Below are 27,133 nucleotides of genomic sequence, written 5' to 3' on the forward strand. Positions count from 1 at the left end.
CCACTTCTGCGGCGTTCATTGGATTTTCCATTTCAATAAGGTAGGCATCCATAAATGTAGAGTTTTTGCTGCTGTAAAGTTCAGTCTGGTATCATTCAGTTATAATAAACCAGGTGAAAGGTTTATGCATTTCAATAAGGCTAGGCACCCAACCGTATGAAAATCTACAAAAGCACTGCAATCCAGTGAACCTTTACAGATCCTACCCAATACAGGATACTGTCTTTCAAGGTGAGCCTCAACTGTATATTGATGTGTAGTTTATTGTGAAGCTGTGCTCATACCTCCACTCTGGTCTTGTAGAAGTGAACATCATTGAGTTTCTCTTTACATCTGCTCAGTTCAGTCTCCAGTCGGTCGACCCGGGCCGCTCTTTCCCTCAGAGAGTCGACCTCGTCCCGGTACACTCTGACCGAACGAGCCTCGCAAGACAGCGACTGGTTCTGAACCCCCCACACACAAACACACACAGACACAGACACAGACACAGACACACACACACACAGATTGTTTACCCTACCAACCAATGAAACTGTACTATCTACAAAGTTATTGTAAGTGTTGTAATGCAACTATAAGAACCAATGGTGTCCCACGTCAATCAACATGATTGTATGAAGTGTGATAAAGTGATTTTTATATTGATAGACTGTATAAACTACAATCTATTTCTGATGGTTTGTGTGTTGTAACTTAATACCCTACAGGCTTGATAGCCGTCGAGGCAGCACGGACATATAAATAGATGTTGTTGGTGCTAATCGTAATAGCACTGTGATTCAATGCGAGCATAATTGATTTGCTTTAAGAAACAAAAGCAACCCTTAAATTCCCAGACCCTGTTCAAACCTGGTCCAAACCTTCCTGCCACAGCAGGGAAACATCCATATTAGATCTGAAGGAGGGATGCACAATATTGGATTTTTGCCAATATCCGATATGCAAATATTTTCTGCGCATGCCAATATATGCACATATTTTTGGTGAATATATCGGCATAGGCATATTCCATTATAAAACCATTATTGACCAACAATAAGTCAATATTATTATGCAACCCTAGCTTGAAGAGTGTTGTGTAGACAAACAAAAACTTTGTAATCAGACTCACAACTTGATTGGACCAGCCCTGATAAAAAACTGCCTTCAATCAATGCCAAACCCTGTGTAGTGTGTTTTACTCTAATCACACAGATCTGACACTACTGGTTGTAAGTGGACCCTGACCTCTTGTTTCAGTCTCTGTAACTCCTGATCCAGACGCTCCACTTCATGTTTTGAATCCATCAGCTGCTCTGTCTTCTCCTCCCTGCAAACACACACACACAAATAACAGTTTAACTTCAATTAAACATTTTACAATCCATCATTATGTTGTAGTGTATAATCAGCCCCACACCCAGGTAATGTCTACATAGGTTGATAGTAATTAAAGAGTTTGACAACTAATGAGATTGGAGAAACATACAGTGGACTTGTCTTACTGGAAGTCTTTAATATTTCTAGCTAAAATAATCTAGACAGTATATTCTGCAAAAGTGGGAGTGTACCTCCAAATAGATGGATCCCCTATGTGATTACATTGTAGATGTATCAGAACCAGACAGCATAATAAGCAATGTTGGATGCATAATGACTTCCAGCTGCTGCTTGTGTCACCACAGTTCAGCCTTAAACCAGTGATACCCACAGAAACTCTTTGAACTCTGTAGTGTGCAATGAGCTACTGCTTTAGCCACATCGTGAGATTTGATTCTGTGGGTCGTCAGTTTTTACATTACTAGTAGTCATATAATAACATTGTTAACATTATATGAAATATAATAAGCAGCTTGGAATAATTTGAATTAGTTTATGTACAGATTTTTGAACCAACATCCCAGTTTTTACTCTCTTGCTTTACTAAGTTGCAAAAGACTCACAGTTCTTGTCTGTATCTGCGCAGCTTGGCCTTGGTATCAGCGAGCTCCACAGATAGATGCTGCTTCTCCTCTTTGGTCAGCCCAGGCCCAATCACAGATGATCCGCCGTTATTCACTCCCACACCTCCAGAACTCTTCCCACGTTCCGGGCTGCTCAATCCCAGGTTCCTGCACCCTTCCTGGGGCTGCTTACTGAACAGATAGTCCCTCTCCTGGGTCAGATCCACAATAACCTGAAAGGCATTCATTTTTTTAAAATGTACGTTTAATTATTGGTTTTCCATTGAAATAATGCTACAAACAGACTCCTGCAAACTTTTCATACCTTTAAAATTTGATCTTCTGAAACAGCATTACACCATTGAATACTACAAATTGGACTTTAATCACAATAATCAAATGCATGTAACCAAATTAACTGCATCATAATAATGATATAAGAAGTAGCCAATAATGGTTGGTGTCTGTACCTCACTGGCTTTGTCTCTCTGGTCAATCAGTTGCTGTAGTGACGCAGCCATGTTGCGGGACAAAGGTTCCAGTTCATCATGTGTGAGCTCTGATCCTTCCTCCAGCCAGGACAGGTCAAGAACATTCAGCTGGTTATGAGTCACCTGCAACAAACAGATAAAATACAGCATAAGTCAGACTGTATATAATATTATAGTGGCTTCCTTTTTAGATAAAGCAGGACAACTGTATATTCCTTTAACCTTTTGAATTTGTATGTCCCCAATACTTCCCTTAAACATTTTGCTAAGGTAGATTCAAAGTTCAAAGTTAGATAAAATATCTGACTGTAGTATTTACTGAACATGTAACACTTAACACTGTAATTCGGCTTGACATGTTTAAAGACCTTGTGATCTTAACAGGAATTGAAAATATTGAGGTTCGGAGTGAACAATGGTTGTCCACACAGCAGGTTATGGCAGCTTCTTTGAGGTGTCTGTGGGGCTGGAGAGGTTAAATAGCATGGTTACATCATTAGCCTGATGTCATCCAGGAGAGAAATAAAGGGCTGACTTGATATGGCTGAGCTGAAGTAAATAAACAAGCTGTCTGAAAATAGGAAGTAGCTAACATAAATATCACATTGAGAACAAAATGGACAGTCTTTTAATTGATTACCGCTGACACTGCTGTTATTGTTCTATGATGTCAGCTGATGTTAGACATGTTTCATGCTGCATGGAGATAAAACAATGCACATAGTGTCAGGCATTTCTAGGAGGTTGTAGTGAACAAACTTAAGGGAACAAATGGCTACTGTAATACCTGATATCTGGTACTGATGGGTGGATGACACATTTACCAAACTGGGCTGCTCCAGTAGCAACATCATTATATCAACCAACATATTATGTAAACGAGTAAACAGGAAGAAGATGGTAAGCTACCACAGTGAACATCGGTCAATATATCATTTTAACTCTAACCACCTTAACTAACATACAGGTCAACATTGTTCCACTTGAGTTAGTAAATTACATGTGCAGTCACTTCATTACTCTATTCTACTCTATTGATCCTGGTTCCAGTTTATACTGTTTATTATATATCTTCCTTTTTACAGAGAAAATCCAGGAATTCTGTCCAGTAGGGATTGGAATTGATACGATTTTATTGATACCAATGCCATTACTGATTCTGTTTATCGGTCCGATTCTTTGTCAATTCATTTTCTGTGTTGGAAAAAAGTATGCCTATACAGGTTTTCAGCATTACCGCAACTGTTTTATTATCTGAGTCTGAATACTGTGTAGTAAAAGAGTATAAAAAAGGCATGTGACTCAGGTCTGAAAAAGCTGCACTGTTTAACCGTTGTTTAATTTAGAACATTTGTTTTTGTTTAGGCATTCTAAGTCAAATAAAAAAGCCTGCCTGCGTGGCGCTAATGCTATTAGAACAGAATATTTACACTCTTTAACAGGCGTGCTGTTCAGTTGGGAAGTAGTGGCACTCGTGTATAGTGTCAAATACAGGCATTCCTGAAATGTAAACCCATGTTACGCAGAAAGATGTTTCCTCATTCTCCCAGTTTTTCCACCCTTACTTTTAATGATCATTTTACAGAGATTACAACGAGCACTGTTATATGGACAGTATGGACAATACAAAATATTGGAGTACACCTCCCTACCAATCACTCATATCCTCTGTTCTGTCACTCACTAAGCTGATATTAAAGGACCAGTGTGTAGGATCCATTGGTATCTAGCGGTGAAGTTGCAGAAGAATAATACAAGCGTGTAGGAGAACATACAGTGGCCGGAAAAAAAAAAGTGAAAGGCCCTATCTAGAGCCAGTGTTTGCTTTGTCTGTTCTGGGCTACTGTAGAAACAAGGCGGCTTAACATGGTAGACTCTGTGGAAGAGGACCCGCTCCCTCTGTAGATAAAAACGTCTTATTCTAAGGGAACACACGATTCTTATATTCAGGTGATTATACACTAATGAAAACATACCTGTGAATATTATATTCCATTTCTGACAATAGAGCCTCCTAAATGTCACACAGGACCTTTAGGATAGCAGTTCAAATGGCTCTGAACCACAGTGTTGGCAGTCAAGCTAGTTCTGTCACTGTGGAGTTAGTAGTGGTGATGGAAATATCACTGGTACAGTTACATAAAGGCAAATTAATGACAGGAAAGAGTATTTATATGCAAAAAGTTGATTTAAGGTGTGTCGACATCCATTTACAGCTTACTATCTGAGTGGAAATAAGGCTTGTGCATGTGTGTCCAGTTCACATGGTTGAGATTTATAAAAACAGAACCACCCATGCACACTCCTTCATAATTCTGAAGAAAAGATAGCACATGCATATTTCTGCATACACAAAGGTTTAGTCATGAATCTGCAGTTTTATACATCTGGCCCCGGGAGTCAGTGAACGGCCAGAGAAAGGCCGTTCAAGAAGGTTCAAGGAATACATTAACATTCAACGGCAGAGACCACCTCAGAGAGAGACAGGAGTATCCCCACTTATACAACCACCTGTTATCAAGCAACTAGTCCCACATTCTGTACTTATTTCGATCACATGATTGCATTCATCATGATATCAGTGAAGTTGTTCAACAGATATTTGAACTTGTGATCTAATTTATTGCTGGTTTATTTCTATCACAGGCTAGCATTGTGCTGTACTGACCTCCTGGATGTGAGAGACGATGGCAGCTTGGGTCTCAATGTCCAGCAGCTTGATCTTCTCTATCATCTCCTCTTTACGCTCACACTGACACACACACACACACACACAACACACACACACACACACAAAAACACACAGACACAGACACACACACACACACACACACAAAAACACACACACACACACACACACACACACACACACACACACACACACACACACACACACACACACACACACACACAAACACAAAGACACACAGACACACAAAAAACAGGAGGGAATTAAAATTTAATTTGATAATACATTTAATAAAATAGTGGTTGTTAATATTTATCTGTGTTGCCATTACATTGGTTTCAAGCCTTACAGGACTATGGTAAATGTAGTTCGATGAAGAATATGAATGGCAAATGTTTATTTATTTGCCTACTGCTGGGGTGGAGAGTTATTTTGTACAGCATCAACAACATTTTCATGTGGCTTTATCCACCCCTCCCTTCCTCTTTTTTTCCATTCATCGCTCCCTCATGGCCTTCCTCCTTCCTGGAACCAGTAAAACCAGTACAGGTAGGGAGGGAGACAAAAGGAGGGGAAGACTGAATGAAAGGGAGGGAAATTAGGAAGGAGGGAGCGAGGAAGAGAGAAACAGAGCAGCCGCGGGCAAAGGAAGATTAGAAAAAGGTGAGATGAAAAAAACTGTTAGGTAGGTTCAGAGCCATGGGAGAGGTGGGGACAACAAAGAGCTGACAGAGAAACCACCTGCGCCCCAGCCTCCCACATGACTAGCCCCTCCTCTTTAATTGCACCTAACCCAATTAACTCTTCACCTGCCATGTCTGCCTGATCCTTTATTTAATTCTGCTTTTCAAATTTTGCTGCTTATACTCCCAAACTTGTTGCTGACTTAATTGTTATATTAAAACAACAGTTACAGTACCCTGAAGCACTTAACCATCAAACTGTGCCAAACATTTTCATTTTGTAGGACCATAATCCTGATGGTTATTGTTGTATATAAACCACTGATGTGACTCCACCTGCATTTTAACCCACCCTGTACCTTATCAGCAGACACACTGAGCGGCTGTGCTCAGACATGCAAAACTAAACAGACACAAATGCACTTCCTGGGAGAGACTGGGTGGTACAGTAAGCTGCTGTGTTTGTGTGTGTGTGTGTGTGTGTGTGTGTGTGTGTGTTACCTGGACAGCACAGCCTAGTATCAGCAACAAAAGTCTTTTCATATCCTCCATGCTCTTAGCTGGAGAAAACAAAACAGAGAGATACTGTATATCAGAACATATATATATAATTTTAGAGAGAGAGAGAGAGAGAGAGAGAGAGAGAGAGAGAGAGAGAGAGAGAGAGAGAGAAAATATACCTTTTTTTTTAATTTTACACTTTTGGAGCAGAGTTTACAAAACACTTCAAATGCAAGAAATCTTGATACAGCTGAACAAAAGAAGAAAGAAATAATCCATATTGTGGCTGTTTCGCACCTCAGGCAGTGTTACAGTAAACTATGCTACAGATAACTTTTCAATGCTGACTACAGACTATTGTTATCCAATACAAACAAATACAAACCACAATTTAACAGCACAGTCTGCAAAGACACAGCCAATATCAACAGATCTGTGCACCACTGCCACAATTCTCTCAAAGCAGACTTTTCACACTGTACAGACACTGGAGCAATTTTTTTCTCTTAGTTTGATTTTCTATTAAGGAAAGAAGGATGTCATTTTAACTTGGGTTCACCAAATTACAACACCAAGATACCTGAAAATTCAGGAGGATGGGAATAGTCGTCCACAAATGACTCTTCATGCTTATAACAAGCCTAGCAAGACATCTTTATCCTGCCAGTAAGATTCAGTATAATAGACTTTATGACTAAGATTCAGAGCAGATCACGCACTTAGATTGATGTTGTTTCTGTCATTGCTAACAGCCAACCACGCATTTCTTTTTTGACCTTTATCTAAACAGGAAAACTTCATTAAGGTTAGAAATTGTATCTCCAGATAAGTACATGTGAGACTATATAAAGTATGAATGTAATGAGATTAATAAACATATATCATCATGAATTTTCTTTTAATAGCCATTATGTAACATCACTACATATTAAAGTTCAAAACTATTAAGCAGTAAATCAATAAAGCATCTAATCACCTCAACATGATTTATGTGCCTAACATGAATCATAACATCAGCAGCAAAAAGAAACTACTTCCAGTTCCTGCAGTGATCCTTTAAATTCTCAAATAGACCAATGTTTAAAATGAGCTCCAAGCAGAAGAAGAAACTGATTTTTTCTTTACCAAATTCAGCGAGGCCATGGAAACTGAACAGGATTAAATCATGGGATCAAAGGGAATGTAATTAGATAAATAGGATGGTAGCAATCCAAACAAAACGTTAAGGAGGACCATGCCAGTATACTGTATGGTCATTGGTGATACAGTACGTCAATACGTTAAAGCACAGACAAGAAGGTAGTAGAAATATGTAGGACTTAGACAGTAATAGCCCAGGGTGTATGATGTGTGGCAGTCTGTGTTACCTGATATGGGATCCTTGGCGATGCAGAGGATGTTAGGAAGGGGCATGACTATTAACTGCTGTAAGGTCTCCTGTAGTGGAGAAGAGGAGGTTGGGGGGTTTGTGGGGCAAAGACAGAGAAAGAACAAATACATGGTTTAATTTTATGGTCATGATGACAACTGTGAAAAAGGGTTATTGATAAACACTGCAGGAGCACAAGACACTGCCCATCAACTGGGGGCAACAAAAGCATTAAGGTGACACTGATAACAATAATAGAAATCTGATAACAATTTAAGCACTAATATTTGTCTTTTAACATAATCACATCAACATTTTAAATAAGGATCCTTTAAGTTTGGTTATCAAAGAATTGTCATCAAGATATGTACTGAGCAGGACAACTTGTTAGTGCTCTCTGGCTGGCCTGGGAAACAGTTTTAAACAACCTCTAACATATCGTTGCTTGTTGGCCAATTTTTACGCCTAAAAATCAGTTGCTAATATAAGTCATGCCAATGCATTTGCTGGACTCTAAATAGTCACTTAAATTGTATTGTTTCCTTTTCAAACAGGGCAAAATAAGACATCAAATATATCACATGACAATGTAAAAGCTGAGAGATAGGACACATGGAATAGAAACAAGATTACACAATTATGTGGCTAAACAGTAGACAAAACAGAGCCTCATTCAAATTTAAATTAATAGAAGATAAATAACTAAATTGGTAGACAGAGCACACAGAGAAAATAATTCACTGGCAGAAGTGAAGGTTATAAAGTGTCACATGTCACAGGTCTAGATGATTCTGATTTGAGCTGAAATGTTAACATATATGCAGAGGTCTCAGGGTCCTTTAACAAAGCTAATCTGCCCACATAATATTTCTCTAACTGTTTGGTGAGACTAAAAGAAAGGCTAAATGTGCATGATATCATGAAAGAATTCTCTGACATTTATATAATGGTTTCTGTAATTTTGATTGCAGGCAGATCATTCCTAAGCTGCATCCTGTAGCACAAAAGAAGATTTATGTATGTATGTTCCAAAAATACAACCTACAGAAACTCATAGTAATGAGCACAGAAGAGGACAACAAGTAATTTAACTAGTAGTTGCTCCTCTAACAGCAGCTTGTTTACTGTGGTGTGGAAGCAGAGCCGACAGTATCTGCCTACATGTTCTTCTTTTTCAAAACACATTTTGTAGAAATGAATCAAAGTCCAGCCACCTACTGACCCAGACTTGTGTGCCTACATGTTTGCATGTGTGTATAGGCGAGGAGCCAACAGGAAACACCCTGCTGTCGACAAAGAATCTGTGTGTGTGAGTCAGGAAAGAAACAGCCCACTAGGAGGGAATGCTTTCCATTCCAGAATATCCTCTCCTGTCTCCTAAAACACACCTGATTGTCCAGACGGACAAAGAACAACAAATAATAACATTTAAAATATTTTCTTCTGAACTCTAATGAATCAAAAGCAATCACAGAGACCAGTGCATCGAGAGAGAGGGAGGAGCAGTGTCTTCATCAAAACCTGTAATTTGTCTTCCAAAGCATGTTGTTTTGAGATGAGGAAATATGACAGGGGAATAAGGTCACATAGGAAGACATTAGCTTTACAGAAGGACACATGGGAGGAGACATGCTGATGACCCCTGGCTAAGGAGAAGGGAAATGTGCTAATGGCAGTGTGTGTGTTTTAGATCTGGGTGTTTTGGGATGAGGGAAGTGACTGTCAGCAGGGAAGGGTTGGCTGGAATAATACAATCAAAAACACAGCACACACCTGCACACAGTCTCACACACACTAAAGAGATCAAAATGTACACGTGAGGTGCTGTTGTTTCCATAGTGAACACGGACTGGAAAAACCCATTCACATTTCTTATATATTTGGTCACTGTCACAACTTAAAGACATATGGGGTCTGGTGTAGAGTGTCAGCTGCTAACCAGGCAAATAAATGACAGCTGATCAGCTTACACCACAGTTCCAACTGAGCTGCACAGACAGCTCTGAGGTACTCGCTGTAGAGGTAGTGCAATACCTGCAGATAATGTTACACTGGCCTATACACCAGGAGGTAATGAGAGACCCAACCCGTCTCTCTCTCTCTGTCTTACACACACACTGTACAGTGTGAATAAAACATGTGAGCTGGCTACCAGATGTCTTTAAGGCACAGCAGGAATACAGCAGTAACGCACTGTCAGTCTGGAAGCTGTGCCAAGAGGTTTTTGTTTGTTTCATCAATACACATACGGAAGCTTAATATAACACAATAAATAATACATAGTTATAACAATAAAAGTTTCTTGCTATAAGGTGTAGCTATAACTTTGTATGTTGTAATAACATGACAATATCTTTTAACAACATGAAAAACATCTTGTTATAACTTCTGGTGAGGCAGCAATATGCTGCCGTACAGATGAGGTCAATGACCATTAATTAAAAACTAAATATACTACATTAAGCAAGTAAGAGGAAATTTTCATCACTATGATTGACTGATACTGATTTATTTAACCAGAATACAAACTGAATGAAAAATAGCTTTGCTCCTCTTAGATTCTTACCACTAGCTAGCAAAAATTCTAATGTGTGGCCCAAACATCACACTGAGGACACCAGCGAAAATGCCATGTTGTTATGTGAAGAATGTATTTTAGGATGACTCAGACTCAGCCTATCAGACTCAGCTCTACACTGTCAGACTCAGCTCTACACTGTCAGACCTGGCTAAACTTCTATCAATCTAAGGTACACTAAACACAGCATAACTGACTTAGGCTGCCTTGAGCTTAGCATGAAAACTAGTCTTAACATTAGCATTATAACAGACTAACTGAGCAGATAACACTTTGGAATATTAGCGAGTCTAAAAATTGTCTGTGCTTTGACAATGCACATACTGTTGAATAAGCTATAAGAGCTTACAGCATCGTGAGAGTGTTTGTGTGGCTTTGACGACGTTGTCAGCAGAGCCTACGTAGCAGGAGGGCAGTGTGGAACACAGATGCTGTATGTGCTGTTACAAAGATGGCTCCCCGAGGAATGACATACCACTCAGAAGCTGGCCACAAGGTCGCTGGATGCACAGGAAGTTCGCTTGTTCTTAATAGTCGAGACCACTCGTAAAGGACAAAAAATGGCAGTGTCTTCCCAGGGGATCATCTTTGACTGTTACATGATATCACCCTCAGCTCAATGCTGCTCTCCCCCCATATCTCATGTATGACAGTAGTTGTAGTGACCACAATTTAAAAACACTATGGAGAACACTAATAGCCTTTCTAAATGAACTTTCTAATACACTTTAAATCCGATATCAGTGATGGGTCAGTGTCATATAAAATCACTACATTTTCAAAATATCTCTAAACTCATGTGATGACTGTATACCCTTATCAAAGGGTAGATTGAGTAACAAACCACAGTATGGCTTATATATCACATATTGGAAGAATAGATGTGTCAGTATAGCAGTTTGACTACATAAAGAGGGGAAAGATTCTGATTTTAACAACACCTGAGGGAACCGTGAACACAGCACAGCTCAGCTAAATGTTGTTTTTGATAAACCATGCAGAAGCACCTTTCCATTGGTCAAAGAGAGACAAAGCACGAGCAGCAAACCAGAATAAGAGCCCAATATAACTGCCACAGTCCATTACTATTATGTTATAAAGTTATGCCTTTTAACTATTAACACCCAGCATGTAATCCTTACTTACTTAAAATTCTTGCACTCCAGTCAAGTCTTTAAGACAGGAGTGGTCAACGGTGTGCAGGGTTTTTGGATTCTTTCACAACTATTAACACTCAAAAGAAATCAGAATATGTAGAAAGACATGAATGAGTGCAAAGACAAACAGTCACTGTGCTGCATTTAAAGTTATTTTAGGTCAACTGTCTTAAACTTTTAAAAACTTTTTATTTATGGTGTCTTTAGTGTATTTGATATAAGTTAATTTGCTGAGTCCAACAAAGCTGCAAGTTAGTTCATTAGGTCTGAATATTTCTATTTCAAGTTGACTGGATTTTAGCACTAATTGTCATATTTTAGGGTAGTTTGACGATTATTGTGTTAATGCTGTGTACCATGATGTTATTGTCCACAATAGTTGTAGCATGAAATTTTAATACCGGAGAAAAAAGGCTGTATTACATGTGAGCTGATTTAGAGCTCTGTGGTGTGTTTAAATTGGTATTTCCATTCATAAACAAAGATAATGGCTTTAATGCTGCGGTTAAGGTCAGTGCTAACTAGCTGGTTGTTTATTATAGATGAGACAGATAGACTTACACTCTGCTCTCTGGTTAATACCACCTACACCTGCGTTATAAATATAACTGTGGTGTATATTCTGTTTTACACTATGTCAGTGTACACACATTAAAAAAAAGTTGTGGGAGTAAGGTGAATGTCAATGTCTAATTAAAATGCCATCTCTTTCTGACTTTCGCTGTAGGTGTGTGTGTGTATACTAGTGATAGGTCAGATCTATAGAGATTCTCCTGCAGCAACATCACCAGCAGGATCTAACACTTAAAACTGACAAGGGATCAATAAAGCCTGCTGTATGACCCATTTAGAGACACACACACACACACACACACACACACACACACACACACACACACACACACACACACACACACACACACACACACACACACACACACACACACACACACACACACACACACACACACACAAGGCCTAAATCCATGGCCCACTAACACACTGGGCTCACATTTCTAATCCAAGATCAATAAAATGGTGGCGGCTAACAGCCGATCTGACTTTGACTCAGCTGCTAGGTTCTGTGTTCCACAACTTTCTCACCACTTTAAAGTTCAAATCAAAGCCCTCTCCTCTCCTCTAAATGAGCTCTGTACTAGTTCCTTTTGGGCATGGACTCACATAAAATATCTCAGTGGGCTTTACGGGCCAACATCAGCAGTGTTTCCTGACCCATCCAGGCTCTCTGACCAAAAAGCTCTTTGTATTGGGATGTAAAAAACAACTAAACAGGATTTTTAATGTAACAGTGCACCAAAGGATAAAAGCTAAAGGAAGATTTCAAAAAAGACTTACTGTTAATAAAGAAACAGAGTTATGCCCAAAGATAATCATACATTAATGAAAAAGCACTTCGGCAAAGGCTACAAAATCCACTGAGTATGTTAAAAATAGTATCGTAATAAGTAGTTTGGTTTTTTTTTGAGAGAGAGAGGGGATGATACGCAGCAAAGGGCTGCAGGTCATATTCGAACCCGGGCTGCTGCAGCAACTCCGTATATGGGTCGCCAGCTCTACTGACTGAGCTAACCGGGCGCCCCATAGGTAAAGTAGTTTTGAATCTGAATCTAGATCCATAGTGGTGATACATGAACAATGTGGGTGGCTTTTTTTGAAATACGAAAGGGTCAAAATAGTATGTGGATCAGACTCATGGTCATTTAGATGTATTTACACTTATTGCCACAGTGTCACTTGTGGTTGAAATGCTATCACATTCTGCAAGATCACTCTGCTTGTCATCTAAAACTGGCTGCACTTGCACGTGTTCAAGAATGAAAGGTAACCCGACCCTGACTGTTCTGTTATAACCAGGCCCACAAGACACTGACAGCCAGGTAGAGGAAAATGCATGAGAAATCAAACCTATAAATGAACAACTGCTCATTGTTACTGTCATACCTCACAGTTTGGGAGGTAGGAGGAAAAACATCACCTGTTTCTACAAATGGCTGGTCCATAAACAGTCTTTGTTGCAAAGCCGCAACAAAAACAAGGCCTTTATTCCTTGGCCCGTGGCCTAACTCGCCCCCTCGCTCCATCTAAAAAGCAGGCTTTAAGATATTTTACAGACAAAAGGCACCAAATATATTGCCAGTGGTCAAAACAGGTTGGTTGAATCTCATTGCACAATAGATTAAAAGTAGTAGTGGACAAGATTATTAATTGTTAACTTAATTGTTCCTTAAAGACTAGTTTATCGTTTTTTTCAGAGGGTGGAGAGACTTTTCAAAGACTGACTGACAGAAACAGGGAGACAAGTGAAGGCTCATTCCTTCCTCCATAGTAACCTCCTCTTCTTTCCTTTCTTTTCTTTGTGGTTTGTTCTATTGACACTGGGAACATTAGTCTCTGAGCCCCCAGTTGTTCCTCTCTACCAGTCAAAGGGCCTGGCCATGACCACATACATGCACAGTCACACACACACAGTATCTTAAGTTGGGGGAAAATCAAAAGGTAACACTCCTCTTTAATAACCTCACAGTCCAGCCTCACCCCTCCCACACACACACGACAGTGGCTGGCAGTTAGTTGGGGCAATAAAACACTATCAACCAGTTTGACCAGGGTCCACACACACACACACAGCGCGCACAAACACACACGGACGCACGCACACACACACACACACACACACACACACACACACACACACACACACACACACACACACACACACACACACACACACACACACACACACACACACACACACACACACACACACAGTCCATATATGTACACTACTGCACACACACTGAATATGACAATCCACCCAGCCAGGGTGTGTGAGTACGAAGTAGGCCAGAGGATATGGAGTTCAAAACATCCCATGTACGCTCAGGGCTTTGTTCTGCAGTTCCCACGGTAACCAAGGAGGGGTAAAGTGAGCAGGGAAAGGGGCGAGAGAAAGAGAGTGAGAGGGAGAGTTCTGCTTAAGTTACAACACAACAATAAAATCTCACAGTTTCACACTTCTAAATGCTTCTGAAGAGCTGTCACAGTCAAACACTGTCAAAGTATCTGACACTGTGTGATCAGACAGAAGGAGTGAAAAAAGGCTTTTGGTATCAGCTGGTCGCTGGCTGACGCAGTGATGTCTGCGTTGTGATTTCTTTCTTTTTACACCAACAATAGAGCAACTTGTGTCAGAGCTGGAGCACATTTCAAAAATTCCTCGTACTCATGTATATTTCATTTTGACGTGATAAAAGAGGTTGTTGTACTGCTTGCCATCGACAGCCTGTAAATATTTGTAATCTGACCAACCAATGGCTACAGTGTCTCTTTCTTCCAATAAAGTATTCCTCTGTCATTTGGTCCTGTCACTGTAGCGCAATCTATCTCACTTTCTATACCCTTCTACCCCTAGCATGAAAATCAGTTTTACTGTAAAAGTAATTACTTTCACAGGTTAACAAGTTGTTAATTGTGTGCTTGTGTGACGTGACAAGCAAACAGTCTACATTCAAAACAAACAAATACATCACATATCTCCACCAGTGTGTCACTTATACACAACCCATCATTAATTCTTATTTAATAATGTAAATGTGTATCAAGTGTTAGGCACAGTGGCAACTGAAGAACAAACAATATTATCTGTATCCATACTCGGGATGGGCAGGGCTTTAACCGGACATAGGTGGGACTAACAGGAAGTAGTTCATTTAAGACTGGAATGATATGGCTTGATTGCTATTTTTATTATAAAAGTAGTTACAGAACAGCTTCCGACTAATGCTTTTGATCACGATAGTTGAAAAAACGATTGACCTACGTTGTTTTTTAATAAAAGTTGCTTTATTTATTTATTGTTCATTAGAGAGATGAACAGATACTTGTTTCAGCAGAGTACTCAACCCTACTATGATATCAATCGATCAGTCAATTGACAGAAAACCAATCATCAACAATTTGATAGTTGATTGTTTAAGTCATTCGTCTAGCAAAAATATCAAACATTCTCTAGTTCCAGCTTCTCCAGTGAGGAAGACCTTGTTGCTTTTCTCTGTTTTATATCATCGTACATTTAATATCTTTGGGTTCTGGACAGTTGGTCAGACAAAAAAAGCAATTTGAAGATTTTATATTTTATAGAATAAACAATTTGCAGTTAATACAAAACATTTTGACACATTTATCAATAACGAAATCAGCCAATGAGGTTAACTGGAGCCCTACTATAAATACCAATCTTCAGATTTTCACTTTAATCATACAAGTAAGCAAGCAAGCATTATTATCATTATTAAATTTTCAATAACTGTTTAATCAAAAGCCTGAAATGTCAGAAAATAATGACAAATGTCAAACACAGGTCTTAAAATTGTTCATCTTTGTTGACCAACAGTCCAGTTGGACAGAAAAACCAGTGTGAAAAGAGTAAAAAGCTTAGTAGTCAGAGCTTGTGATATCAGGTTACTGTGTACTGTGTCTTAATAGAGAGGGAACAGAAGGGAGGTGACAGACCCCCCCTTCCTTTCTCTCCCTCTCTCTCTCTCTCACTCTCTCTCACACACACACACACACACAAACGGTTAATGCATTGTCACTGGGGAGACTGGGAGGGTTCACTGGTACAGTCTGTATGTCTGCCGAGAGATCATCTAATTAGGAGAAAGCAAACACCTAGGCCCATATAAACAGCTGTGTGTGTGTGTGTGTGTGTGTGTGTGTGTGTGTGTTGGTCTTGCAGCTGATCCTAAACTAAGTCGCATTCTACAGCTCATAACTCATTGACTCGAGGTTAGACTATGAGGTGTGTGCATGCACGTTTGTGTGGCTGAGTGTGTGTTAAGGCAAGGGTATTGGACTGTGGTTAGAGATTAACCATCATGGACAGATTAACCCCATACTGCCCAGAATGACCCACTTCATGGTGTCTATACACACACACAGACACACACACAGTCAGCAGCAGATGTGGTCTTTATTGTGTCTAGCCTGCATGAGCTACACATAATTAATGTTAGACTAAGTATTCTATATTATCTGAGCCACTTTCTGTTTGTCATAATAATGAGAGTCTTTGTTTAATTTTGGTAGGGCAGAAGGATTAAATCTACATGTGATATTTCTGACCAATATTGTCAGTGCTAGTGGTGGACTACATGCTATCAGACATTTAACAAGCACAACTACAAACTTATCTGGTTTGTTTTCTACATGAAAAGAACCCCAGGAAATTAGGCCTGTAACAAATACTTTGAAGCTTGGTTCATAACTTTGACATTGGAATCATAAAGGCGCAGGTTGGGACTCTACCAAAACTTCCAGGTTACATTGCTGTCTTTGTCTCTCTCCTCTGCTCTCTCCTTGTCTGTAAAAAGAGCAGCACGTCTGTGTCTGTTTCAACCACATCTCACAGTCTTCTTCAGCTTTGAAAGCTCCACAATAAGCCAGTCAGTTGTGCTTTGATTTGAGAGTCACACAGACATTTTGTTTGTATGAAGTCTGATTGATTGATTCCTCTCAAAATTATTTACATAAAGGATTTTCTTACTTAGGATACCATCTTTCCCCAGTGCAAATAGGACAGACAATTGTATGTGGAAAACAGACTGAAAACGGAGGTGGGCGGAGCTACATGATGGTGTAAGTTGTCCCTATAGGTGCAACAACAACAGGACAGTCAGGGAGACAGTCAATCAACCAATCATCTTTAGCATCTCACAAGTCCATGCTACTTTTCAACTTTTACAGTTTTTAATCACACTGAGGTCCAAGATCACTGCGAGTGAACTGCTACGCTGCACAAACCACTAAGCACCAAAATTTGATTTACTTTATTACTGTCAAGGTAATAAAAGTACTATATAGTACTACTCCCGAAGTGTCAGTTTTCTAAATAATATCACCATTCCTAAACCCAATAAAAGCTGAAGAGGTATCAGATCTTCTGATCATCAGTGAAAAACTAAATCCATCTTAAACATATTAAACAAATCCTACAGTGTACAACTTTAAACTTCCTTAAACATACATAACAGGCAAATTGGCATACTTCCTAGAGACGCCAAAAACTCCATGCAAGCAAGCAATACACTCCCATCACTGTGTGGGGTTAGCTTAGAGGAAGTGTGTGTGTGTGTCAGCAGGACATGACTGCAGCTCAGCCAAATCAACTGCATCTGAGCTCCTTATCTCTGATTTATACTAAAGACACAGTTTATGCGTGCACACACACGCACACAGAGGATTTATGCATCTGACCAACGGCTGTGATTAGCTTTGAGAGGATGGTCACATTACATCATGGGCCTGACATCTGTATCAACACTCTTCTCTCACTCAAAATGTCATTCTGTCAGGCCCTTGAGGCAGTTTGTACTCATTCTGTGTGTTATGTGATCCGATGTTATACTACAATATGTGGAAAAACTTGAAGTGCTACGAAGTCTAATTTCTCACCCATCTGGTGTGTATGACAGTATAATACAACCATCAGTCTATAATCTACAAGTTAAGGGAGGTAACTGCACCAGCAAGCCAATTATTTAAAGTGATACTCTACATAAAATCTATCTTTTAAAAAGGTCCAGCGGGTTCGTTTTTGTGGTGGTGTAGTTGCAGTTCCAAGCGTGAAGGAGAAACTACGGTGGGCGCGTACTGCGAATGACCCAGAACGATCCTTTCTAGAGCCATTATAGTATACATTGTATAAAGTCTTTCACGCTAGAAAGTCGTATACCAACTCCCTTAGTTAAGGTTAGGGGACGTTTGATTTCAGTTCTTAGGTCCCAAAGAAATAATCTCTTTATTAGATTGAAAAAGCAGCAAGCAGCTGAAATGAAAGTTGAGGGAGATATGATACGTTTGTCAGAAACCTAAGCCACTCAGTGCTCCATCTGTTTATGTGTGGAAACTAGAAGCTGACAGTTTGGTTCTCTAAATCTTTTAAGTATGGGCTATAGCTGTAAAATGCATCACTGGGCATAAGGAGGGACATCAGAGAAGTGGATTATGCTGCAGGAAGTGTCTAAGGGTTTTTTTCCCCCCTGCTGTGAAAACATGCCACTTCTAGAATCAATTGTACTGTAACCGCTGTGATTACAAGCTTTCATTTAAGAGACTACAATGAGCCCAGACACAGTAAAGTATGAGTGAATTCTGTGGCATACAAAAATGTTTTTTAGAGACACTGAATGTTGCTTATCTTGTTATGTCTTCCTGTGCAAACTGATTAATCACCAGTGCACCAAGGTTGCTGCTTAGCATTTCTGGATCATTTCAATTTAAAGTTGATAAATAATATTATATAGGTATAATATTTTCCTCTATGACAAATTCATTACAGTTACAGAAAATGTACTCAGTGACAACAAGAAAAGCAAAAAGTCTTGGAGTGTAATGAGAGATATTTATGTTATATAATAAAAAAGAACAATGATCTGACCTCACTGGGTTACTTCCTGCTTGTATTGATCAGTGCAGATTATTGGTCTTCATGCAAGTAGGCTAAAAAAAGATTGGCCAGCAAGTTCAAGGTTGATCCATACTGATGTATACCATCATCAATACAGGCCATGAGTAACACACATGCACAAACCCGCTGATGTGGTTTAGGGATGTATAAGAATGAGCTGTTGTGTGTTTGCCTTCAGGGCCGGTTCATGTTTGTAATATCCAATTTGAAATAGACACGTCAGAAGACACACACATGACAATGATGATCGATAAAAGACAAACTAAATACACACACACACACACACACACACACACACACACACACACACACACACACACACACACACACACACACACACACACACACACACACACACACACACACACACACACACACACACACACACACACACACACACACTCATACATTTTCACGCCCCAGGCAAAGTAAATCAGCTGAAGATACAACAACAACTGTATCTCCAAACAGAAAGACACACAGAGCAAACCAAGGAACAGTTCAGTAATACAGAATGTGGCTAGACCTGGCTGCAGGCTGGTTATGTCAGTTAACGCCTGTTACACTTTGGGCCTGAATGTACAAAAAAACCCGTAATAACTTCATTCCCTGTTTTTGGCGAAACTAATGATATTGATATTTGATGAATATACTGTTTATTAGATCACAAATGAGACAAGAATTATATATATTTTCTGGTTTTCCCTCTGGCTGCTCTGCCTCAACAATCGGTGATCTGATGGACAATGCTTGTTGCTAAAGCCTGACAACCTCCTCCCCCCAGCGGTCTAAAGCTCTGCGCTCCCAGCACTCTCACAGTGTTGCTAACTCAGATAACGGAGATTTGTCTAGCTTTCTTTTCATCCGAATGGAAGCTCTATGTTTACAACTAGTCTAACCATGGTCAAAATTTGACAGTTAAACCAATCAAACCACAGTGGGTGGAATTAAACGTTGGGACACAGAACCCTGCCCCATTCTGCAGACTGCAGCAGATACTCCTCCAATATGGAGCAACAATTATACGTGGTTAAGACTAATTTGCACGTGCGAAAAAGAAAAAGACTTCAGTGGGGACTACATTTACAGTACAATGATGACAATGTAGACTGCCTGCTCGGCTACTTACTGTCTGATCTGACACATGAATGTTGCTGTAGTGTGTGTGTGTGTGTGTGTGTGTGTGTGTGTGTGTGTGTGTGTGTGTGTGTGTGTGTGTGTGTGTGCGCGCATACCTGGTAGTACGTCCTGATGTGTCTGGTGAGAACGGTAAGGTTGTGAAGGCGAAGCGACACGTCATTGTTCACATTCTTGTTCAACCTCTGATTGGTTGGGCTGGGGTCACTATGGAGCACACACACACACACACACACACACACACACACACACACACACACACACACACACGTAGATTGACATTATTTGTGGCTATTTGAGACAAAGATCATTGCACACACACCCCCCAAGTACAGGACAACAATTGTGCTGGGGAAGGATTTATGCTCACACCAACACAAGTCAGCCAGTGCCAGACTGATTTGCATGTGAACAGGGGGTGTGTAACGCTGTCTAGCTGACCTACTGTGACATCATGACGTCTGTCCGATACCAGAGCTCAATTCACCTCCAACGGAAACTATTCCAAATATAAAGAGGCAAGAAAACCCGACTTTCATTTGGCTGGGGAAGCGTATTCTGCTCACTGAAACGGAGCCAAAACAACTGAATTCTTTAACCAAGACTTCATCTGCTTCAGTGGTTACAATCCAACTGACATCTTCAAACCCTTTCACATTTCAGGTTTTAACCTTTCTAAAATCCTCACCTCATCTTAACACTATTCCACTGTCTTTCAACTGCAAATTATCAGCAACAAGCTGATCAATCAATAAAAAATAAAAAATCAATTAAAGAGGTACCCATATAACATTTGAATATTACTGCAAATTTCTGCCCCAGCCCAGAATCTATTTTTTTGAAAGGTCAGACAATAATACGTTTACAGACTGGCTGATTTAACAGCTGACTGGTTCTCTGACTGACTGATTTACCAACTGTCTCTGAGTGGCTTTCCCCTAATACTCCTCATGGCTCTTCCATCCTGGCCTCCTCCTCCTCCTCCTCCTCTGTAACCCACTTTCCCATAAACCTCTACCAAGTCCTAATCGCCCCCCCCCCAGTTAGCCCAGCCTCCATTCAGTGTGTGGAGAACAATAGCGTGATTATCATTGTTTCTGAAGACAATAACTAACATATGAACATGTGGTCTGATTGGGGACAGTCTGGATGGCAGAAGATTCAGATTCCGCACAAGTAGGTTGATGTTATGTTATGTTATTATAGTCACTGTGGTCAGTATTCATGTCGTGCAGTCCAAATGGGTAAATCTAATGATATTCTATAGCGTTTTATTGTCAACAAATCCCACGAAGAGACCAAAACCAATCATAAAAGTATGTATACTGTTAACAAGTATTGTGTGTGTATTCACGCCTGATACATATTTGGTCTTTTAAGAACTATTAAAAACACATGAGTGAGCCACACTGTTTCATTGCGTGACAGGTTCCTTCATTACCATGAACACACACACTGTAGATTATTTTGACTCCACAGTCCCACATACACTGATACACTTTCCATAACTGAAAACAGTCGTCAACAAGTGCACGATTTCCTCTTGCTGGGCTCTACAATGCCCAGCTCTTCTATTCAATCACTGAGCCTTTAGAAACAAGACTATGGGTTGGGTTATGCTCAATCAGGACTAGTTCAAACAATGTGTTGTCCGACCACATCAGTGACACAGGCTGTCACAGTAGGGACATGTGATGTTGCTTAAATATGGGGACAGTCAACATTTGTTGGAAAAGTGACAAAAATACTTCAAGAATGAAAAAGACAGCCTCCAACCATGTTAGTGGCTCTGAGAGACTGTACTCAGCACAATAGTGCTCTGAGCTAAACATTAACATGCTGATATTGAGCAGGTATGATGTTTTCCACCATCTTAGTTTAGGATGTTAGCATGCCATCATTTGCTAATTGGCACCTGGCACTAAGTGCAGCTGATGCTGAAGGGAATGTCATCAGTTATTTGGTCAGTATTTGGTCATAAATCAAAGAACTGGACAAACTAACATGTTGACCTGATGAATTTAGAGTTACATGGTATAAAAATTACAATTCTTATACTGTGTACACTTGCTTATCTACAGCATTGAATTCTACTTTTTTTCAAAAAATATTGAATTCTACTGTATTATTGTTTTAAAACAATTATAGGGCATAATATTTTGTGAAATCACCATAAAGTGTTCTTTCAACAAAAAACTCCTTTTGTTTACATTCCTTTAAGGGTCACTGTAACTGATGATAATAATAATAATAGTAATCATACTGTGACAATCTCATAAGTTGGCATGGGGCTGAGGTTAGGGCAGTTGGATAATATTTAGAGATTGTTGATTTTGGTAGTTTCATGGGATTTAATTTGACAGTAAGAAAAAAAATATATAGAATAACCACCATTAAAACCTTGATACTGCCACCACATGCTCGTGGCATAAGAAGTATTAGTCTATGAATAACCTTATCAAACCCTATCCTGCTGTCTGAAATCTACATCCTGCACTCATGTTCTCAGTCAGTGTTGCATCACTTTCAGATTTATCTATACAGTGGCAGCTTTCTGCTTGAATCTGGAGATCCAATCACTAAATGTGCATAAAGTGAATCTGTTGAGAGTTGTTGCACCATAGTTACCAGTAGCTCACCACTAAAGAGACAGCTAATGATCCAACTCATGCTCTCTCTCATACTCTGCTGCATTTCTTGATGCAGACTCCGCAAGCACATCTGGCTGCGACGTTTACAACCTGAAACCAGCGAGTCAGGATGTGGTCGACACAAACACACTTACACTGACACACACCGGAAACACTGGATTAACTCACATAGCGCTCATATACCCAGTCCAGGCACACAGAAACACACACCAAAAGAACTTTTTTCACTGACTCATGCAAATAAAACATGAAGCTCTCAGTCTACAGGGTGCTACCTACATGTGTGTCATGATCTTGTGCAGGAAAACGCCGTCCACCAGCTCCATGAACATGTTGACCCGCTCCTCGGAGCCTACATCATCGCTTGAACCCAATGGACCCAGCGTCCGCACCTAGAGGCAGAAAGAGAGGTCAACTACATTGCAAGTAGAAATATACACACGCTTCAGTTTCCCTTTCAAGTTAATGTTGGTTGGCATTCTGCTGAGTGTTCAATCAAGATTTCTAAATCATCTTAAAGCAACTGGGCATCTTCCAAAGTGAGTCTTTCTAGAATGAAAATCCTTCCTTGTGCTGAGCTGCAGCAGAGGGACAGTACAAAGAGGACATTAGGTACTAAAAAGACTTGGAAGAGACCTACATGATTTGATTAACTTATACAGCACAATTAATAGTTTTTGGGGGGGTGGTTTGCTGAGAGTAGTGCTCTCTTTTTTGAGAACGCCCTGCTCACACTCACACAGTGACACAGCTGGAAGCTTCCCAGTACAACCACAGTCTGATCTGCTGGCCACAGAGCAACTCCACTGGAGCAGTTGGGGATTAAGGGCCTTGCTGAAGCCAAGCGCCACGCTTTCATATTCTCCACCCAGACTTATCCTAAAATCTGGTTCAGAGATTGTACCAGCAGCATTCTGGTGAAACAAAATATTTCTCCAACTTTGGATGTGCAAATAAATAAAGAGGAGAATGGCAAACAGAAAGTCAGCAGTGTGGTGAAAGTTGTCCTGTGTAGCCTTTCTACTGTGAGGCTGTGTTATTGTGTTTGTCTGTGTCCAACAAAGACGGGAACAATCGCTGGTTGACCGGTCAGGTCAACAGGATGTGAGGTCACAGGGACACCGGAGGTACCAAGGAGTTAATAAGCTGTTGACTGCTCTGCTGCTTGTCACAGTGGAGGCTGGGGGCCCATACTGGGCGTTAAACTGGGTCCCAACCCAACTCTGAAGACACTGGTATTTGTAACAAAGTCTACAGGGGAATGCACATATTTAATCTGAGATATTTTTCTTTCTTTCGAGGTGGTGAAGCATCTTTAACTTTACAGAAAAAACACTGTATCATTATTATCAATAAATCTGCACTAACACAATTTCTGATGTGTGCAGTGGGTCCTTGAGGGGGATCCAGGGAGACCCCGGAAAAATGGGAAATGTTTATATTTTGCTATTATTTAATTGAGTACAGGTTAGTCCAATGAGAGAATGTATAAGAATGACTTCACTGTTAATCTGCCAATCTACAGTAAACAGTTATGGAATAACTCTCATCAGACGGGGGTCCCTGAGACTACATCTTATCAAACAGGAGTCTGCAGTCTGATGTGTATCAATCTGGGGGTCCTTGACAGCAAAAAGGTTGAGAACCACTGGGTCAAAGGATGTTGCTTTACTCTGGATTTGTGTTAACCAATTATTTACTTAAAGCTTTACTAGATTAGAGGAATCAGCTGCAGTGCTGTGAAAATAAGTGACAGCTTTTAACACACCCACCCCTCGGACATCAACAAGACAGCTAAAATCACCCAAACAATGAGCATCTTGGGTTGACTGACTGGGGGAAATTCTTGTGTTCAACAACATTTTAATGACAAAAGATGATGATGGCGAGGAAACAGCAGCAACCAAAGGACTGCCGCTGTGACCAGTGGAGCAGAAGAAACAGAGAATGAACTTTTTGGTACTTACTCTGAGACCTACATTTGGAAAGTCCCAGATACACTAGCAAATCTCTCAATGGATCACTTAATCTGAGGCTTTTACACTGAAAAACCCGGTGTCCTACCACTGCAAGGTAACAGTCTCAAGTGTCATTCAATGGGTTAATATTGCCAGACTACAGCAGGGTGGCACATTAGAGCTCAATGCTGTTTGTTTCTATGAGTTAGCTGTTGTAGACAATGTACCCGAGCAGAGAGAGAAAGTAAAGCAGAGGCAGAGGTCATAAACTCGCGTGTATCCTCACAACTGTGTGTGCGCGTGCGGCTCCCACTCACCCACAACACCAGCGGGGACTCCATGAAAGTGGCCAGCAACTCGGACAGAGTCACATCCATGTTTGCTCCAACGGCTTCCGAGTCCGCTTATCAATAACCAAGCAATCATAAATCCACCGGTCAATCAGTCGATGTCCGCAGCGGGCTCGCGGTGGGTCTCCACACGGGGCAGAACAAAGCCCCCGCTCGGCATCGATTCCCCCCCCTGCACGAGCTCACTACACCACTATTGTCTCGCGCTGTCCCGTTTCCCTAAACACCGGGTTTCAAATAAAACAGCAAGTTAAATATAAAATAAAAACTTATCGGACTAGTTCCACAAGCGCCCACATGCACGCCGGGGTCAGTTCCGTTAGTTGAGCGGGTAAATATCCTGTTTTCCTTTCTGACTGAAGGTCCAACACTTGATCCAAACTTCGCAGGACAGTTGTTCGCGTTGTCAAGGATACACAATTCGGACCGTAAAGCGGAGAAACCGCCGTGAAATAAGAAAAGAAAAGTTAACTAGGTAGAGAAAAGTCAAATGCACGGTAAAAGAAAACAGAGAGCGTTAAAATTGTTGTTTCCGTTGTTTGCTACATCTCCACCACGTCTGTCTACCTCTCTACTATCCTTCTCTCCATCAACCTGACTGTGAGACCAGAGGCGGGGTGGGTTGACTGACAGGTCTACCGACCAATCCGCTACCGCAAGAAACGCGGTTCACGCCCTCTGAGATAACTCAGCCAATTACAGCGCAGTATTTTGGAAGCGTTTTCTCTGTGTCTGACGTCACCGCCAGACAACCTCAACCAGCCAAAGAGTTCAGACGGAACGAGATGCTAACATGCTAAGAGACAGTTTCCAAACTTGAAAAATTGTTGTGCTTTCAAATTAGTCAGTTAGGTAATGTAGAGAGTGTTAAGTGATTAAGTAATGTTTAAATGAATAATGTAATATTATATTTCTTTTTTCTGAAATCAGATTACAAAAGATAACCACAACAAACCATGAAGGTATCATGATGTTCCATCCCTAGTTAGTTTGTTCTCATGTTAGCTTGTTAGCTAAATAGTAATTTGAACTTGTAAAGTAACTATTTTACCTCATATTTCTATCAGCCAATATACAGTTACTCCGTTTTTTCAACTAGACAAATACACAGCTACAGTTAGCTCACCAGATATGTTCCCTAACATCACCTAAACCTCCCTAAGCATTCAGCAAGCACAGCTTTAATATATAAACCTTCACAGTGGTTGGCCAAGCATAACAGACATTCTCCACGGTAGACATTTTGTTTGTCATAGCAGTAAAAGCACGGTGTAACTATTAACATGAATATGGCTCAGTTCCATTTAAATGTCCCAGTCAGCGGCGTCAGTTAGCCACAGTGTGCACGACAAACGGGGCCCAGGAACAGGCACGTCTACGTTATTCAGTTATTTGTTACACATTTCTTGCTAAATGATCAAATAACAAAATATCTAATATTTTATTGATGCCTTATAGATATATTTTCCTGTAACACATATATACATATATGTAGAAAAACCTGTCCAATCAGATATCTTCCTGTCACGATAAATGAGCCTAAAATAACCTAAAATATAATCTCTTGTCTCTTAGACTTAATGTCATGTATTACTTTTTTAGTTTAATTGGATTATAAAGTACATTTACTTCTTAGATGAGAACTGAGTCACCCGTTTAATCAGCCTTTTTTTGATTATTATTCATCTAATTCATCCCATATTGAATGAAAGGGAAATAATCATAATACAATAATAATGATGATAAACTGCAGTCCTTTCTCTTTCTTTCCTCTGAGATGGTACTAATATAAACAAGAATGTACATTATGTAATTCATATGTATGTTTTTGCAACCCAGGTCAGTTAATTCATCTTTTTTTTTTGTGTGTTTTTTTTTTTTTGCAGTGTGGCAGTATTTCTGCTGCTCTTTGTTTGGATCCTGACATTTTACTAAAATATTATTTAGAAAACAAGAAATAAACTGCAGCCCAGAGGTCTGAGTAGGAAAGACGGGAATATGATGAAAAGTAGACTTTGTATAGGGACAGGAAATAAAACGATTAAATAAATAAGATTTCCCCTCATAAGATGATGTAGTCCACATAAGGCCAGGCAAATGAATACCATATATATAATAATATAATATTAATAACAAAAACTACTTTAACATGTACCAA

At 40.0% G+C, this 27,133-nt stretch overlaps 1 protein-coding gene across 3 annotated transcripts in view; it reads right to left on the minus strand.

The window, feature by feature from the left end:
* Positions 1-25,586, minus strand: part of ccdc88c (coiled-coil domain containing 88C) — a 48,675-nt gene extending 23,089 nt beyond the window's left edge. For all 3 annotated transcript variants that reach the window (XR_007884293.1, XM_051396245.1, XM_051396244.1), the window contains exons 1-10: positions 24,943-25,586; positions 22,947-23,059; positions 20,115-20,223; positions 7,654-7,723; positions 6,287-6,345; positions 5,082-5,165; positions 2,393-2,536; positions 1,923-2,155; positions 1,228-1,309; positions 285-443 (exon numbers count right to left, since the gene is read on the minus strand). Coding sequence is in view for 2 of the 3 variants with exons in the window: in XM_051396245.1 (XP_051252205.1) it covers positions 285-443; positions 1,228-1,309; positions 1,923-2,155; positions 2,393-2,536; positions 5,082-5,165; positions 6,287-6,345; positions 7,654-7,723; positions 20,115-20,223; positions 22,947-23,059; positions 24,943-25,002 (1,113 nt within the window). In the remaining variant the exon portion in view is untranslated. The remainder of the gene's footprint in view (positions 1-284; positions 444-1,227; positions 1,310-1,922; positions 2,156-2,392; positions 2,537-5,081; positions 5,166-6,286; positions 6,346-7,653; positions 7,724-20,114; positions 20,224-22,946; positions 23,060-24,942) is intronic.
* Between the last annotated feature and the right edge of the window lie 1,547 nt (positions 25,587-27,133).

This window comes from Dicentrarchus labrax, unplaced genomic scaffold (assembly GCF_905237075.1).
Source record: "Dicentrarchus labrax unplaced genomic scaffold, dlabrax2021, whole genome shotgun sequence".
Lineage (NCBI taxonomy): Eukaryota > Metazoa > Chordata > Actinopteri > Moronidae > Dicentrarchus > Dicentrarchus labrax.